The sequence below is a fragment of the Ursus americanus genome, chromosome 11, assembly GCF_024610735.1.
Source record: "Ursus americanus isolate L20-20 chromosome 11, mUrsAme1.1.p, whole genome shotgun sequence".
Classification (NCBI taxonomy): Eukaryota; Metazoa; Chordata; class Mammalia; order Carnivora; family Ursidae; genus Ursus; species Ursus americanus.
The window spans coordinates 67324381-67341554 of record NC_142137.1 but is presented as its reverse complement, the minus strand read 5'-3'; the positions used below and the strand labels follow the sequence as shown (position 1 = coordinate 67341554).

General features: G+C 46.9%; 1 protein-coding gene across 7 annotated transcripts in view; it reads right to left on the bottom strand.

Annotated features, from left to right (window-relative positions):
• Positions 1-388: 388 nt before the first annotated feature.
• TULP4 (TUB like protein 4) overlaps positions 389-17174 on the bottom strand; it is a 230431-nt gene continuing 213645 nt past the window's right edge. For all 7 annotated transcript variants that reach the window (XM_087865628.1, XM_087865624.1, XM_087865625.1 and 4 more), the window contains 4 exons: positions 16091-16184; positions 13072-13215; positions 7725-10240; positions 389-5536 (listed from right to left, as the gene is read on the bottom strand). In XM_087865628.1, coding sequence (XP_087721754.1) covers positions 5420-5536; positions 7725-10240; positions 13072-13215; positions 16091-16184 — 2871 coding nt within the window. In that variant the 3' untranslated portion in view covers positions 389-5419. The remainder of the gene's footprint in view (positions 5537-7724; positions 10241-13071; positions 13216-16090; positions 16185-17174) is intronic.

The following is a 17174-nucleotide window of genomic DNA, read 5'->3' as shown; positions in this document are numbered from 1 at the left end:
TGACGCTCACAACCTTTCGTAATACAACGAAATATATTTTGATTCTTAGACATAATTCAGGTCATTTAGTGTTGTATGACTACTACTATTTAAATCACAAATTTATAGTCCTGTGATTATTTTAGGACGTAATGCGTAAGAGTTGACAGTGGTTTTGGTTGTCTCCTAAAGCCTGAGCAATCGCATCTATTTTTATCTCTGAAAAAACCAGAAGGGTAGCTGTGTAAATGTGCATGTGAACTAGTGTTTACAGATGAGCATCCCACGGCCCGAGTCCCTGCCTCCCTCAGAGAGAGGTCACAGGGCACTCTAGAGCAGAGCAGGGAAGTGCACTAAGACTCATTAGGAATAGCAACAATTAACAGTTCTATTAGCACTGAGAGCGGAGTTGCTCAAAACCTGGTTTTATTATTTCCTACAAAGTAACAATGAAGGTTTCAATGTATCTAACATCTCTGATCTTGTAGGTGCTATGACAGATGCATCCTGAGTTGAGTCCTCTTTAGAAAACAAGAAAAACAAAACAAACTCATCAAAAAGACAGCACAACCTCTGACCTCTGACAATGATAAGGATCCCAGGGTGTCCAGGTAGCGCTGGCAGTAACCCAGGGATTGAAGAGACAACTGGGAGGATGGTGGGTCATGCCAATGGAGAGCGGTGATACCTTCTCAGAGGACTCGAGACCCATACCTGAGTTCTGCACACAAGTAATTTTTTTTTTGATCTGCAAAATTTTATTAAGCAATAGCTGGACTTTTACAACTTCAAATCATCAAGAAAAAAATAAGGAGATTAATCCATCTCAATAATAAAGACAGAAAATAATTTGGACAAACCACGTCATTTTGAATGCAAACCATTAATGCCTTCTAGAATACCTCCCACACAATCTAATACACAAAATACATCAGAAGAGAGGCAAATAAGGGTGAGCTCGTTAGAATGCAAGTGGGAATCTCAACAGATCTTGCTTGGAAAGTAAAACAAAGTAGGATGCTGGAACTGAAAAACAAAGCAACACCGGTAGGACTGAGGCGCACACAGCAGCGTGCTATTCCCAAGGTTTGGATAAGAACATGCTGGTGGTCTGGTTTGGTCTGGGACCTGTGCACCTGCATCGTGCACTTACAGTATAAAAAAAAAAAAAAAAAGGAAAGGAAAAAGAAAATGCCAGTAGTAATAAACTCAGAAATCATGTCCAAATTTACAGTACCAAAATAATGCATTTATAAACAAATGCAAAAACAATACCCCTTTGGTAAATAATACAGTGCCTTTTTCAGTCAAACGCATAACCCATGCTTTTCTACAACACGAAAAAAAATTTATCTACAACAAACAACAAGATCTTAGAACCCTCCCCCTCCCCTTAAAAAGAACTTGTAAACAGAAAATATTGGTACAAGTTACAAGAAAATTGCACAAAGCCGAAGAAATGAAAACAAAATAAGCCACAACCCCTCGGAGTTTCCATCAGCCAGAGCTAAGGGATACACAGACGGTGACAAATCTGAATCGTGTGTGACGACAAAATCCCAGGAGCTCAAAGAACAGTTCTGACACATTTTGTCTCAAGTAACTTTGTTCACAACTATTGACTTGGCCAAGGGATAGATGGCCCACAGAGGGGCACAATGGGTTCCTTTCAAAAAGTTTTCAACTTGCAGATAATGTAACACTGCAGAAGACACTCAAGAATTCACGTCAGCCTGGGCACGGACTCCTTTGTTCTTTTTTTCAACCCACTCTATGGCTTGCGGGGGCAAAGGCTGACTTATTTTAGGGCTGTTCTCCAGGGTGTCCACCACGCAGGGCACACGCATGGGGAGGCTCCCGTGTCTTACCTGAAACGCACTGGTGCTTTCGTGTGATTTGGGAGAACAAAGACCATTCCGAAAGCATTTGTTTCTAGAGGTGAACCTGCTGAAGATGATTTTAAACGCACGGTTTACATTCACCAGATAGCTCATTAATGCCGGAAAAGAAATCTTCTCTGTAAAAAGGCAATTATTTTGAAACATACCTTCCAAGTTCGTACAGTGGAATGAGGAGACGGTCACATTTTGAGCCCTCAGGCTGTTACAGCTGGACAGGAGTTGAGAATTTTGTCCAGGCCAGGTCGTCCCTTTCATTTTACAGGGGGACAAATGGAAGCCCGAGGTCACCCTCCAGCTTTGTGGCAGGGCAGGCCTGACCCCAGGATCGAGAGGATTACAAGATGAATGTACATGTTTTTGCTTCTCCTCATGGGACACTCAACTGGGGAGCAATGGACACAGGGGACAAAGACTAACCTGCAAAATTCTGACTGACACTGCCATCGAGCCTTGACATTTTCCTGCTTCCTTGGCACCAATTTTTCTTAGGATGTACATTCAGTGGATATACTGTACACAAATCTGCCTTTGGTTTGATGAGATTAGAGTTGAAACAAATTTAAAATTGGTCTTTATATGTTAATACACTGCTTCCCTCCATAAGGGATGGATTCTTTATGTAGCTGACTGGGCTGATGTTTTTAAATTTAGAGATTCAATGAGGTATCGTAATATTCATAAGTTGCTATTAATTAACATGAAGTATAGAGCCGTTTAAAGTACTGACTTTAGTAGTATTTAATAAATTGAGACTGAATGAAAACGATTTTTAAAATAAGCGACACCAGCACCATCAACTTAAAAGATACCACATTACGAGCGCCGTGGACGTGGGTGTAAGGACGAGTGGCGGGAGACTGTTTCCGCCCCTGGGCCAGAGTACAGAGCACAGAGCTGCGCAGCTGCTGCCCCTCGGGTCCGCAAACCTCCCCAGACGAGGCCTCTGTCTCCACGTGCCGAAGAGGCCTTTTGGGGAGTGAGCCCAGATTTAGAAAGTTCAATTATTTGCTACAAATACTCACTTTGTCTTCACAAATATATTTGCAGTTTTTATTCCAAGGATTTCCCCCTATATTTGCTCTTAGTAAGAAAAGTTCTAAAATGTATTTTCTCATGGTCTCTGTATCTTAAGAACCAATCCAAGAATCTGGAAAATGGACATTTACTGACAATAATGCCTTCCTTTGCTGCTCTCATTCCTCTTTTCATTTCATAGCACCTTTTATTTTTAATTAAAAAGAAAATGTTCAAAGAGGGGGCAATATCATTTTAGGATATGTCATCTCAAAGAAATCGACTCCTCTGTATATAATCAATACCAAAGAATGCAAAAAAAAAATTACCTTTAAAGGATTAATAGGAATTTTTTTCCCAATTAGAAAAGTTACAAATTGTCCAGCAAAACACCTTCTATCATATCCTCTTTATTTCTCGCAGCAAAATATGCTGCTACCAAATAACTCATTACAAACACACTATTTTTCTAAATAAATAAAATGGGCATAACTCACCAGTACATAGTAACAAAATAATTCCTAAGAACACTATTAAAGCAAGATAAATAATCTCTTGGACAACAAAACAGGGGAACTGCATTTAAATTATTTTAGAAATAGGCCATAACCATTATTGCACAACTAATAATAAGCATTGAAACATCTTACCAAGCTACAGAAACTCCTATAAAAGAATTATATAATTCTGAATACACTGCTAAATTCTTCCTCAAAGAATTTACCCACAAAGAATCAGGTTGAATATTTTAAAATAAAAGATGGAAAACTCGGATGTTAGTTGAGAGATGTCCTCACCTGTGTTTCTTCAGGGTTTGGAGAGAATGGTGAGTGATGTCATCTTGCTGTGGGGAAGGAATGGGCCAGTTTCTTTTCTAGTTTTTAAACCAAAACAAGGAATGTAAAAATACATACTTTCAAGACTTTTCTACAGTGTCTTTCGTTTGTCTGCTCCAAACAAAGTCCAAGTTGAGGGCGCTCTGCCAGCAGACAGTTCCTGCGCTCCTGCCCCAAACATCACAGACAGTCCCTCCGCTCCTGCCCCAAACATCACAGACAGTCCCTGCGCTCCTGCCCCAAACATCACAGGTCTGAGCAACTGACAACAGCACACTGGGTTTTGTTATCAGGGCTGAATGTTGCCCAAAGTGTCCCCTAAGGAGGAGGAGGATGGAGGGAAAAGACAATCTCGGGGGATTTCTGGTTTTTTTCTTTTTTGTAATTAACCAGCTAAGTACTATATAATAGTGTGTTCCCAGTGGTTTATCTCCTCAGTAAACTGTACAGTTAATAGAGAACTTTTTTTTCTCCTAGATACAATTGTGGGACTTTTTTCAAAGAGATGACTCTACCTCTATCTTTTAATACCCTGGCAAATGTTTACAATTTTGTTACATTTCTGAACTATTAGAAAACACCTCTAATCAACTGAATTTTAATGTGGCTGAGAAGAAAGGCGTGCTTTCAAATTACTATCCTCAGCATTTTTAGAAAGTGTGGCACACTTTTCTACTGGGAAGGAGAATGCCTTCTGCCACACTTTCCAGATTAAACAACAGAAGGGGGGAGGGGACAAAGGTTGCTTTTCAGCAAGTGAGTGCCTAGTGACTGCCCAGGGCACTAGGTGACAAGGTCGCTACCCGACCACATGCCAGGATCTCTCCATTTTGTCTCTCACCTTCTCCCGAAGACAGACCTCACTGACCTATGGAATTCTGGCATGTTCTAGAACTGGCGGGGTCTTCAGAGCGAACACCCTCCAGAGAGGCGCAGAGCCCCTGTACTATCTCAGTCACACTGTGCACGCCACCCACGTGTCCATGTGCAGGAGCTCCTTCCTCCCGCATCAGCACGAGCAAACTGTATTTACACCTGCTAAGAGCACCTGGACACAGCCTGCTTCTCCGGGTCAAGCACAGCGCAGCTGCCGTAACACCTTCACGAACCAAGCCACTCTGGGGAAGTAACAGGCCGTGTGTGAGTTCAATGTCCCCCCTAAAAGAACCTGTACCGTCAGGACTTTTGGTTGTCTTTTGAGAAAGTTTTTTGTTTTCACTCTAGTGGTTATGAGAAGGGGGAGTAATAAAGCTAGATGTGTGGAGAACGGAAAGAATGCACACTCCCTGGTCTAAAAGAACAGCAGGCGGGATGGCAGTCTGCCTTCCTTCGGAAGGGCCCCTTGTCCTGGCAGCTGACAGAAGCAGAGCAGTAGGGCATTTCCACAGCAACCGTGTTTCCTAAAAGAACACCAGGTGCCTCGCACCCTCTGCTTCCAAATACTACCCTTCTGTATTCTCTTTTTGTTTAAAAAGAAAGAAGAAAGAGAAACAATAAGGATTATAAAAGCCCAAACAAACGACAACAATTAAAGGTCAGTCCCCTCTCCTGGGCCTGAGGGATTCTTCCAGTTTTGCTCTTGTCTTCTGGTCCCCAGGCACCTGGGGCCCCGGGCGACTCCTTGAGCAGTGCGAGGAGACCTCTCTGAGAAGGCTCCTTTGCCTCTCTCTCCGCCCCAGACCAGTCTTTTCACTTCAGGCGCTGAGTCACGTTGGCCAGGGCAACCGCAAAGGCCTGCACAGCTGAGAAGGGGTACTGGAAGTCCAGAATGTACGCATTGCCATCAATCCTTCCAAACTGCATCACCTGGGGTGGGGGTGGAATGGGCAGAGAAGCAAAGGCATGAAAAGAACACAAGGTGGGAAACACAACCACGTCCGAGTGGCTCCTGAGGAAAGGGCACAGCCCCATCCAGGAGACAGGTCTGCCAACCAAGGTGACTCTGATCAAGCTGCTTCTTCTTCTATTTTTTTTTTTTTTAAGATTTTATTTATTGGGGCGCCTGGGTGGCACAGCGGTTAAGCGTCTGCCTTCGGCTCAGGGCATGATCCCGGCGTTATGGGATCGAGCCCCACATCAGGCTCCTCCGCTATGAGCCTGCTTCTTCCTCTCCCACTCCCCCTGCTTCTGTTCCCTCTCTCGCTGGCTGTCTCTATCTCTGTCAAATAAATAAAATCTTTGAAAAAAAAAGATTTTATTTATTTATTTGACACAGTGAGAGACAGCCAGCGAAAGAGGGAACACAAGCAGGGAACACAAGCAGGGGGAGGAGAGGAAGAAGCAGGCTCCAAGCAGAGCAGGGAGCCAGACGTGGGGCTTGATCCCAGGACTCCAGGATCACGCCCTGAGCTGAAGGCCGACGCTTAACGATTGAGCCACCCAGGCGCCCCTGATCAAGCTTCTTGATCTAACTATGAGTTGGTCAGAAATAAAGAGGGGGAGGGAACATGTGAAACACGCAGTGGGAAGATAATGAGCAAAAATTCAGAGCATGGAAAGCTCCACGGATCAAATAAAGTGGTCTCCTCACCAAGGAAACAGAAAGGAGAATGAAAAAATCTAAGAAAGAATCTATAGGCTAATAAAGGGTTAGGAGACACAACGGTCACGGTCAGATGTCCCGGCTCAGGGAGGCATAAAAACGCAGTCCGCCTCCCTCCCCCTGCTCCCTTGCTCCATCTCTTGAGCTTGCCTTCGTCATTTCAGTACTTCTGTGACCACATTATACCACCATATAACATGGTATATATATTTATTAGTTTATGGTCTTTCCTCCATTTTTAGTAAATTCCATGAGGACAGGGACTTTCTCTATTTTCCTCAGGGCTCTAGTTTCAGCACTTGGAGCAAGGTTGGCAAACTCTGTGAAGGGCTGATGATAAATGTTTTAGGCTTTGTAGGTCACAGGGTCTTTGCCACAACTCTAACCCCGTTGTAGGACAAAAGCAGCCTTAGCCAATATTTAAGTGGATGGACATGGCTGTGTTCCAATAAAGGTTTATAAAAAGAGGCAGCAGGTCAGACTGGTCCGTGGGTCACCATCTGCCGACTCCTGGCTCAGAGGATTGCCAGGCATACAGCAGGTGCTCAATAAATATTTGTGAGTGAATTAATGAAAGTGAGACTTAAATATGCGAGGTGAAGGGAATTCCCAGGATGGTGAAGAGGTGTGTTCCCAGAATGACAGCTACGCAGCAGGGTTAGAGCTACTATTTCAGGTTGTAGGAGGAAGAAGTGACAAATCACCCAGTGCCTAATGTACCAGGAGGGGATTTACATTATGCCAGAGAATCGGGGAATGACATAGTCATAAATACACAGAAATAAGCAAACAAACACTGGCTAATTATTATGTCTAGGGAAAGAAAAACTATATAATAAAAAAGGAAATATAATTAACCATAATCTGTGGCTCAGTTATAAATCATATATATTGGCATAATGGGATAATCAATGACTACGTAAAGTAAGAAAAGGGGGGAGTTCACACGTGTGTATGTATGGCAGTGGGGGTGAAGAAAATAAACCCTCCTATTCCTCAGGAAGAAGTCAACACATGATGTGAAAAACTGAAAAATCAATCAACAGAAGTGGGAAGACATTCGTTACAGATATATTGTCAAACACCCGGAAAAACAGAGCTGAAGGAACATGTCTGGGAGAGCAGGGATTGGGAGTGGCCTGGGGGCTGGGCAGGGAGGGGCCTGCTAGTTTTCCTCCTGCATCTCGCAGAATCATCTGACTTTGAAGAATCAGTACGTATTGCTTTGATGATCAGTAAATAGAAGTGAGCAACGGGCACGCTGTAAATGACAACCGCGATCCGCTCCACTTAAGAGACAGCAGTGGTTTTCCATTTCTCATTGGGCTCCCAGCAGGCCAAAGCACGGATTTCCTTCACCAGGTTTTTACCCTTCCCTCCACTCTCCCCACCACCAACCAGTCAAGACCAGACAGAGAGATTCTGGCCATGCCCCGGGACATGTTTTCTTACCTGCCGCCCCTCCAGCTCGATCTGGAAGTTCTTGGCCGACTCCTGGGTCACCCGCCCCCCGAAGTCCAACTGGTACACCTGGGTGGCTTCATTCCACAGAGGCTGCTTGTTGGCCATGACATACACGAAGCCCTGGCTGCCCAACCGCCCATCCTCCTTCTCACTGGCTTTCCGGCACTTGAACTCTTCCAGCTCGCTGGCCGTCCTCAGGCTCCGCTTGCTCTTCCAGCCTTTCTTGCTTCCCTGGCTCTGGTTCATCAGCTCGTCCCCACTGATGAAAAGCTCAGGCTCGCTCTCGGAGCTGTCCTGGAACTCATTCGTCTTGTTCAATTTCTTTGACTTCAGCTGGTCTTTCTGACTCTTCACTTTCTTCTTCTCTCTCCCCAGGCGGGGGCTGGAGATCAGGGAATTAAAGTCACTCAAAGTCCGCGCCTCCTTCTTCACTTTGCCCTCTGTGATGGCCTGAACGTTTCCTTCTTCTGCTCGGCTGTCCAGGCGCTTCCGGTTCTTCTTTCCGAACTTCTCTGTCCGCTGGGGGACTGGGCTTTCCGTCAGGGAGAGGACTTCTTGGAAGTTGTCTGTGGTCTCTACCATCACCTCAGTACCTAAGTGGCTTTGGAGGTCGGTGGGCGGTGGGGACACCAGGGGCTTCTCTACCACCAGGTGTGCCTTGGGGGGCAGAGTGCCCTGGGGGTTTTGCACAGGCGGGCAAGGGCTGTAGGAATTCCAGGGGTGCAAGGCGATAGGTGGCAGCTGTAAACTCGAGCAGGTGCTGCTTCCTGGATACATGGGGGGCAGGGTGCAGTAGGAGAGGCTGGGTGGGTAAGCTGGCTGCAGAACCACGGCGGACTCCTGTGGTGCAAACGGTGTGGGGGACAGGGCATCCTTTGGGGAGCAGGGAGTCTGCACTCCCGGCAAAGGGGGTGTGTTATAGCTTCCTGGATACGGCATTCCCATCCCATAGCCTGTTTGGAAAGTGGCAGCAGGACTGGTGGGAGACTTCGGGGAGACAAAGGGCACTCGGGACACATCCAGGTGCTGGCTCTGACCTACTATAAGAGGGGGCAATTTCAGAGGATTGGGCACTGCAGTCTGTGCTGTCCTTTCCTGAGGAATCCAAATGTCCTCCCCCAGCACAGGGTCCCACTGGTAAGGGGGTGGCCGTTTCACGGCCACAGCAGCTTCGGTCAGCGCAGGGTGCCTCAGGGGCTTCTCCACCTGACAGTGCTGGGCCAGCGCCTCGTCCTCGGTGAAGGCCGAGTTAACGTAGTCCGCACGGTCGCGGGCGCCGTCGGGTGGGCTCAGGAGGCTGTAGGACGACTGGGAGGTCAGGGGGGAGGTGCTGGCAGCGTGCGCCAGGCCCGAGCCTGGCTGCGCGCCCCCCACACCCCCGCCCGGCTCGGGCCGCCCCACCGCGCCCCCGCCGCTGCACTGGCTGCAGGTGTACAGGGCCGGAGGGGGCCGCGCTGGGAACTGCGCCGCGCCCTTGGGCTTGGGCGGGTGCTGCGGCGGGGCCCGCGGGGGCTCAGCCAGCTGCGCCGCCTTGAGCGCCACCTCGCGGTTGTTCCTGCGCAGCGTGGCGTGGATGAGACTGTCTGGCCTCTGGGCTGCGCCCCGGCCGGGCATCAGCGGGCCGGCTATTTCGGGGTATGGGGGTGGGTCTCCCGTCGGGATGGAATAGCGGGGGACCGTCAGGCGATTCAGGGTCGCACTGGTGCAGGGCTGGGGGACCTTTTTCTCGGTGGCGGTGAGCCTCAGGGTGGCCGAACTGCCCGGGCCGGGGAGGGTGTAGGTGTTCTGTGAGCAGAGCATCCGCGTCCGAGGCCGGCACACCTCCTCCACGTTGCCGCTGCTGTCAAAGGTGGTGATCCTCTCATAGCCCAGGGGCGTCTGGTAATGTGCCGCTGTGGGATATAGCGAGAAGTCGCCCTTCTTCAGGCACGTGTCCACCGGGGGCTGCGGGGGCGGCAGCGGGGGCGGGGGCGCTGCCGTGGTGGGGGCAGCGGGGATGGTTCCCGGGTAGGGGGGTGGGGGATTCATCTTTGCCACCTGGACCTCCTGTGGGGCACTGAACACCACTGCGTCCCCTTCAGCAGCCAGCTGTGCCACTGGCCGCAGGGCCTTGGTGGACTTCTGCAGGTGGTCATGGTCTCGGTCTCCATGGTCCACCACCGACAGCTGGATCGCCCCCTGTGCTGGCGGCGGCAGGGACAGCTGAGCAGGGTTCGGGATGATGCGGCCCATCTCCACACCTCCAAAGATCACCTGTCCAGGGTTGGAGTAGCGGTTGGAGACTGGGTATTGGGTGGCACTCTCACTTCCGTGCTCAGAGGTCCCCACTGCCGTGGTCTGATTGGTCAGGACGTCCAGCTGCACATTCTGATTGGCAAGCAGGGACTGCACCAAGCCTATGCTCTGAGTGGGGGACATGGCCTGCGCGGAGCTGTGGATGGGTGCGATGGGGATGTTCACGGTGCAAGGTGGGTTGTTCTCAGGCACACCAGATGCTCCCGTCACTGGAAGGAAAAGAGAAAAATGAACTGCTTACAAAACAGTGCGTGAAACTGGGTCAGAATAGGTGATACAATAAAAAATGCAATTGTTATAGACGGAGATGTGTTTGCTGGGGAAAGCTAGACCTTTCACACAAGTTTATACAAAGCTTCTCTAAGGCTTCTGGAAGGACACAGGCAAAGCTTTTCAATGAATATACTTTTGAACCTTCTGAGTTTGGTACCTAGATGGTACCATGGCACATACTTAGCTGGTTTTGTCTTTTTTTTTTTTTATAATACTTCACTGTTTAAAGATGCTCTTTACTCATGAATTCATAAAACGGACCGCTCTTTCATGCAAGAAGAGAGCCATGTATGGTACTGCATGACACTCCACTGAGCACTCATAAGGCCCAGGGTTTGAGTAGGGTTATTCACAATTATGGATTGGTTAATATGGGAAGTATTTTGCAGCAGATATGTATGTAAAATTTGTACATAATTAAGTTTCTATAAATAAAACCATGTAAAATGTAGTAGAGATACCAATGAAAAGAATCTTCTAGCAAATAAGCATTATCAGGGAAGGATCAGTTCCTAATTTATCTGCTTTTCAGCATTTCAAACAGTATGTAAGGTACAGCTCCTCCTCTGTAAAACCCTGTAAGTATAACCTATTTGTACGAAGAGGGAATTTAATGAAGCAAGAATCTGAACAATGATCTACAGACCACAGGCAGGGGCTCAGAACCACTGTCTTAGACTGCCCTGTTTAAAAGTACCATTGAGCACTGGCAAGTTTGCTTATTTGGGCCTTTAAGTGCTATGTGGCAACTAGTATATGAGCAGGAAACAGGATTTAACTAGCTAATTGTAAAGGCTGTCTGACCTTTTACCAGAACCACAGAATGAAGGCAGCTAGTTCATCAAAAGCTAAGTCCGGGGCGCCTGGGTGGCTCAGTGGGTTGAGCGTCTGCCTTTGGCTCAGGTCACGATCCCAGGGTCCTGGGATTGACCCCATGTCTGGCTCCCTGCTCAGCAAGGAATCTGCCTCTCCCTCTCCCTCTGCCGGCTGCACCCCACTCATGCTCTCTCTCTCTCAAATAAATAAATAAATCTTTTAAAAAAAGCTAAGCCCACCCTTGGTTCCAGACACAGACTCCCCCCTTCCCCGGGGCCCTCTAGTGTGAGATGTAACTATCTCCTGGCTGCATGAATCTGGGTCCTGTCTCAAGTGTTTTATTATTCCTGCTCAGATCCCTCCTCCAGATGTTCACCCATCGGCACGGAGTACTGAGGGCAGGTGTCTTCCCCGCTAAAGAGAAGAGTCTGTCACCAGCATTAAGTGCAAGCCCTGAGACAAAATTCTCCCCCCTCTGACCGGGAAGGCTAGCCAGGAACAGCAGCAGCAAAGGCTGAGCATTAGGGGGAGCTGTATTAGTCACATTCTGGGAGCACGGGGAGGGCGTTATTTTGAAAGTGTAAAAGATACTTCTAAATCCAAGATTCTGAAATTGCAGGGGATGTACTATAAAGCTCAAGTGCGTGAGGCTTCACCAAACGGCAGGTTTATGTGGTTGCAAAACCTTGCCCATTAGGACTTCAATAGTCTAGAACACCTGCTCCACCTGTGAGGAAAGCTATAACCATCAGAAAACCAAGGACGGCTACTGTCAGAAAGTACTGTACAAATAATTTTTACAGGCAAAAACCTGTGAAGAAGGTAAACAACTGGGCTAAGAGAAGGTAAACAACCGTCCCCCCGCCCCGAAGTTCAGAGCCTGCGCTGGTCCACGTGTCCTTCCCTGTCCCACGGCAAGGATCATAGCCCCTCTGTTCCAGAACCACCAGATACAGGAGAAGTCAGTGGCCCATGTAGGATTCCTCTTTCAGAACCCTTTTTGGTTCTAAGTAGAGAAGTCTTCATATTTATAAAATTACAGGTAAGTATTTTTGAGAAGTTACATGGAAATAACCAGCAGACTACTTAGAAATCATTCTACTCTGTTAATCAAAATAGGGTCCCTTCTCCCGTAGAAAACATTTAAATTAATTTAAGAAGCTATAGATACTTGAAAATCTGGAAACTGGGATTTTAAAAGCTTGTGCCATGGGGCACCTGGGTGGCACAGCGGTTAAGCGTCTGCCTTCGGCTCAGGGCGTGATCCCGGCGTTATGGGATCGAGCCCCACATCAGGCTCCTCCGCTATGAGCCTGCTTCTTCCTCTCCCACTCCCCCTGCTTGTGTTCCCTCTCTCGCTGGCTGTCTCTATCTCTGTCGAATAAATAAATAAAATCTTTAAAATAAAAAAAAAAAGCTTGTGCCAGAATTCACCTTTAACTCAGACCAGGCTTCTGTACACTGAGCTGTGCGTTGTACCCTGGGAGAAAGATGTCTGAACGTAAAGGCTTTCTGTCCTGGAGACGGGGCGGGTTTGAGACACTGGGCTCTGTGGGCGCCACAGGACCACGGGAGTGATGCCTCTCTCTAAACAGGGGCTGAAAGGATGAGGGCTAGCCTAGGGCCAATGACAGCCAGTTTCAGTACTGATTTTGTGGAGTTCTCATCAGTCTTGTTAACTTCTCTAACTGGGCACATGACTAAGGACCACTGTGAAGATAAAACTAGATGGCAGAATGCTCTGTGGACATGAGGTGTCATGGTCACCTTCATCATCCTTGCTCTGGTAGCTCCCCTCTTCCCCAAACCAGTGACAGTACGACCTTTCACCACACCCACCAACTGAGGAAGTTGTACCTTTTCCAAACCCGAGGCAGCAGGCACGGACTGACGTGCTGTAATTCTCCATTACTTACCACTCTGTCCCCGTCACGATCCCCTAAGAACACACCTGGTAAGTCATCTTCATCTTCACTGAAAACATTTGGGTTGAAGACGGGTAAGTTAACATAGTCCATGGAAATCTTCCGAACCTCCGGGAGATAGATGGTCATCTGCCGCGGCTGGAGATGCAGGAGGCTGGTTTTATAGATTACTGGGCGGAAGGAGGAAAGCACTGTTAACAGAGACGTGCACAAGGACAGCCAAGGCGCCAGCAGAGTCACAGGAAGAAAAATGGGGCCGTGGTGTCCCTGCCATCAAAAGGCAGGGGAAAGTCTGACAGCAGCCCTTCGTCTCCCTCCCATACACCACTGGCCACCCCAGCCATGCTTTGGATTCCCTAACAGCAAATTCTCTGTCTAGCCCAAACACTTGGCCAAGCGGTGTGTCTACAGAACCACATATTTCAAATGTCAAAAACCTGTCCTAGACTTAACATGCTTTTCTGGAATGAGCTGGGATAGGATAAATATGTTTTTTTAAAGCCTCATTTGTGATCAGAATTCTAATTTAGTTAAAATAGTTGTGATAAGCAGACTGCCAAGCTCAGGGGGGATCTCAGGCAACCCAGGAGACAGGGGTGACAGGGGTCAGGTCAGAATAAAACACTGCCCTTACTCAGGACTGGATTCTTGTCTTCCTGACTTTCAACTTCAACTTCATGACTGGGACAGAGATTTAGAGAACTTCCACACCATTTCTTTACATGCTAAGGTTTTATTTGATCCATAGGGACATTTAAGACAATGCCTGGATGGCAACTCAAATACTTAGAGGAGACAAAATTGGTTAAAAACGAAGAATCTGAATTTAGGTTTCACAGTAGGTTAAAGTCAGGATCAACTTTGTTTTATGCTTAATGCTCTTTCTTGTGAGGTAAGTAGAAGTTCTTGAATTATTACTGTTACTCTCATTTTTTGGTTAGGACAGCTCCGTCTCCATAGCTGTCCCCACTAACACCCAGTGGCTGACCGGCTCTCACTCCTGAGGCCCAGTAAGCCTTCTCTGATGAAATGCCTCCGTCAGGCTAGCGCTTGGGCTGGTTTTGGCAAAGATGACTTTTCCAATAAGACTCAGGCCTTATTCATGTGTTCATCTCTCTTGCCCACAAAAGAGAATGTGAATTTTGGCTTAAAAATTCTGGATGGTTCTCTACAGCTTAAAAATTAATGCATTAAAGTGCTATTCTTTGTTGTTCAGATTGATAAAAGAGATAAAATTTAAAATCTCAGGAGGGATTAAAAAAATAACATCAGTTGCCTCCAGGGGAAAAAAAAAAGGTGGCCAGAGGTGACGATGAGAGAGAGTTTTACTGTATACTGCTTCAAATCTTTTGAATTTGTAATTTATTCTTTATTTTTTTAAATTGAGAAAGCAAAAAGTCAAAAATAAAATTTCATGGGCTAGAGAATTCTAATTGAAAGAAACAAATTATCCGATATAAAATATATGCAACAGTACTCACTTTTAAAATCCATTAGAGTGCCCAAGATTATTTAATAGGGCGTCATGTAACTTACACGTCTTCTAGAATCCAAGAGATAGGATCAAGTGGAAAATTCTCTTAGCTTGACAGATGAATAGTAACAGCTAAAACCTCTTTTTTTTAAATGGTCTGTGATCAGGACAATGATTTCACTGCAGTCCTACAGAAAGCTTTTATCCTGGGCACTTGAACTCCTCACACTGGAGCACCATGTACCTTGAGGGCACTTACAAGTTCTCCCGTCTCAAGGTCCTTGCTGACTTATGTGTGGATCTATTTAATATCCAGAAGGAAAAGATGCATTAGAACTTCATTCCTCTTTTCAGTGTGAACTGTAGGCAGATGGCTCAGTTCTCAACCACGGATGGGGCAACAGGACACTCCGAGCTCGGTTGCTAGAATCCGCGTGTGCGTCAGCAGGGCACGGCTGCTTTACTGAAGAACACACTTCCCTAGTCGTCAGGGCCTTCCCAGGGGTTGAAAGTATTATGAGAGATTTCTCTGCACTATGTGCAGGAACAGCCTATTGTTATTTTCTAAGTCAGTTTTATGTTTTACTTTTATTCTTCTTTTTCTTTGAGTTGAGAAACCTCAAAATGAAACATCCAAACGCGGCACAATAGGCCTCTGAAGACGCATGCACGGCATAGGTCTTTTTAACATCTGCTTTGCAAAAATTATTTAACTGAAAGGATCTAACCGTGTCTGAATCAACTCCAGCAGGCAGATGCAGAATTTTTCAAAAACCATTTTTAGTAGGTTACGCAGAGCCATTCAAGATGGGACCCCCACCCACAGGCAAGCCCGGCCTTCCAGCGAGAGGTGTGCGTGCCAAATGATGAGGCAATCTAGTAAGGCTAGGGGGCAGCGCGTGTCCGCAGCCCACCTGGGGATGTGCTTATTGGCATGAAGCTGCTCTGAAAAGGACCTTCTGTCACTTCATTCCTTCACTGTCCCCGGGGAAACATGACACGTTAGTACTACTCATTTGATCAGAAGTACAGAAAGAACGCAAATGCTGGGTTCTAGCCCAGCTTTTACTCCCTTGGTTGTTTTCCTCGGTGTCTTAAACTTCTGACGGAGAGGGTATTTATCTGGGACTCTAGGTGCAATCTATAAGGATCTGCCCCACAGAGCTGTACTAATAGTCAACCAGCCCCTTACAGTCTTTAACGCTTTCTCTTCAACTTCCTGCTGACGCAAGAACCTAAAGACCCTGGTAAAACCTGCCCACAGCAAAAGGCCAGAAGTTACAATAATCAGAAACCTATCAAATCTCTGTTAGAGACTGCAGCTGGCTCTGTCTTTTCATAAGTCAGGACTTACATAAAAAAAAAAAAAGAAGAAAAAAAGAAAGCTCTGCTGGCAAAAAACCAATCTGAGTAGTCATTCTGATTTTTGCAAAATCACAGTGGGTAGAGTCAAGGTTTGGAGGTAAATAAAGTACATGCTAATCTTTTGGTGCCATAAGAGCTCATCTGAATTGTCTTTGTAGTCTCAGTTCCAAAGGGAGAGCAGGCAGAGAAGAGGACGTGGTTTTTACCTGCACCGAGGTTGGTTGGCAGGAAAGCAGCCAAGCCCACAATCTTAAACTTGGTTCCCCAGATATTAGACGTGACCTGAGCAAGATAGTTGTGCTGTGGGGAGGAAAAAAAGGAAAAGAAGAATCACAATCTATTTTCCTATTTTCTATCGAGCACTTAAGAACTAAGAATGTTAACACTTCTGCTTAAAAAAGTCACAGGTGGGCAGTGCTGGAAATACTCATTCTCTGTATTGTTTGACCCTTTCTAAGACCAAAAGCTAACGAGAACATGTCAAGCACGTGTTTCTGGATGGTGGCTCACTGAGCCGAGATTCACAGGTGGGGGGTGAGGAGCAGATGGGTTCCAGTGTGTCCACATGTGCGTCGGTTAAAAAGGCCACCAAGGTGCTCTGGGTGCGTTTTCCTTCACCTCTCCTTTCCCTCCAGTCACCGAACTAGAGAGGGTATACCTAGCTCTGAATCCATTTCTATACTCGCTATTTCTCCTGGAAACACCAGTTGCACTGATACTGGTGTGTCCCCAAACTAGCCGATTATCTGTTTCCTCATTCAATTCAACCAAAAACATTGTAAAAAATTATCAGTATGCTTAAGCCATGTGTGTATATGTGTTTGAGGAGCAATAATAAAGATGAATAAAATACAGCTCCTCAAAGAGCTTATAACCCAATGGAGGCTTACAATTATTTGCAGACAAGGAGGTCACTGAGAAATGTTATAAAGCAGTTACAAACAAGATGCTTTGGGATCGCTGGGGCTGACTCAGGGAAGGAAGCCTTCACGACAAGTTCTATCTGGAAGCGTGTTGGCAGAAGAAGAGGGGACAGAGAGGGTGAGCCAGGTGACCCTGGTGACCCAGGCACAGGAAAGGCACAAACAAAGACAGAGGCCAGTCAACAGTGAGGCTGCGGCACCTGGAGGGCATCGAGGGGCCCAGGATGGAGAGACAGGCAGTGCCAGATTGTGTGGCCGCCACCAGGGACTGGCTCCTGTGGACACCAAGAGTCACCAAAGGGTCAGAAGTGGCTGAAGGGAGCAGCGGGGAGAAGTGTGAGTAAGTCTCAACCAGAGCTGTCTGTGA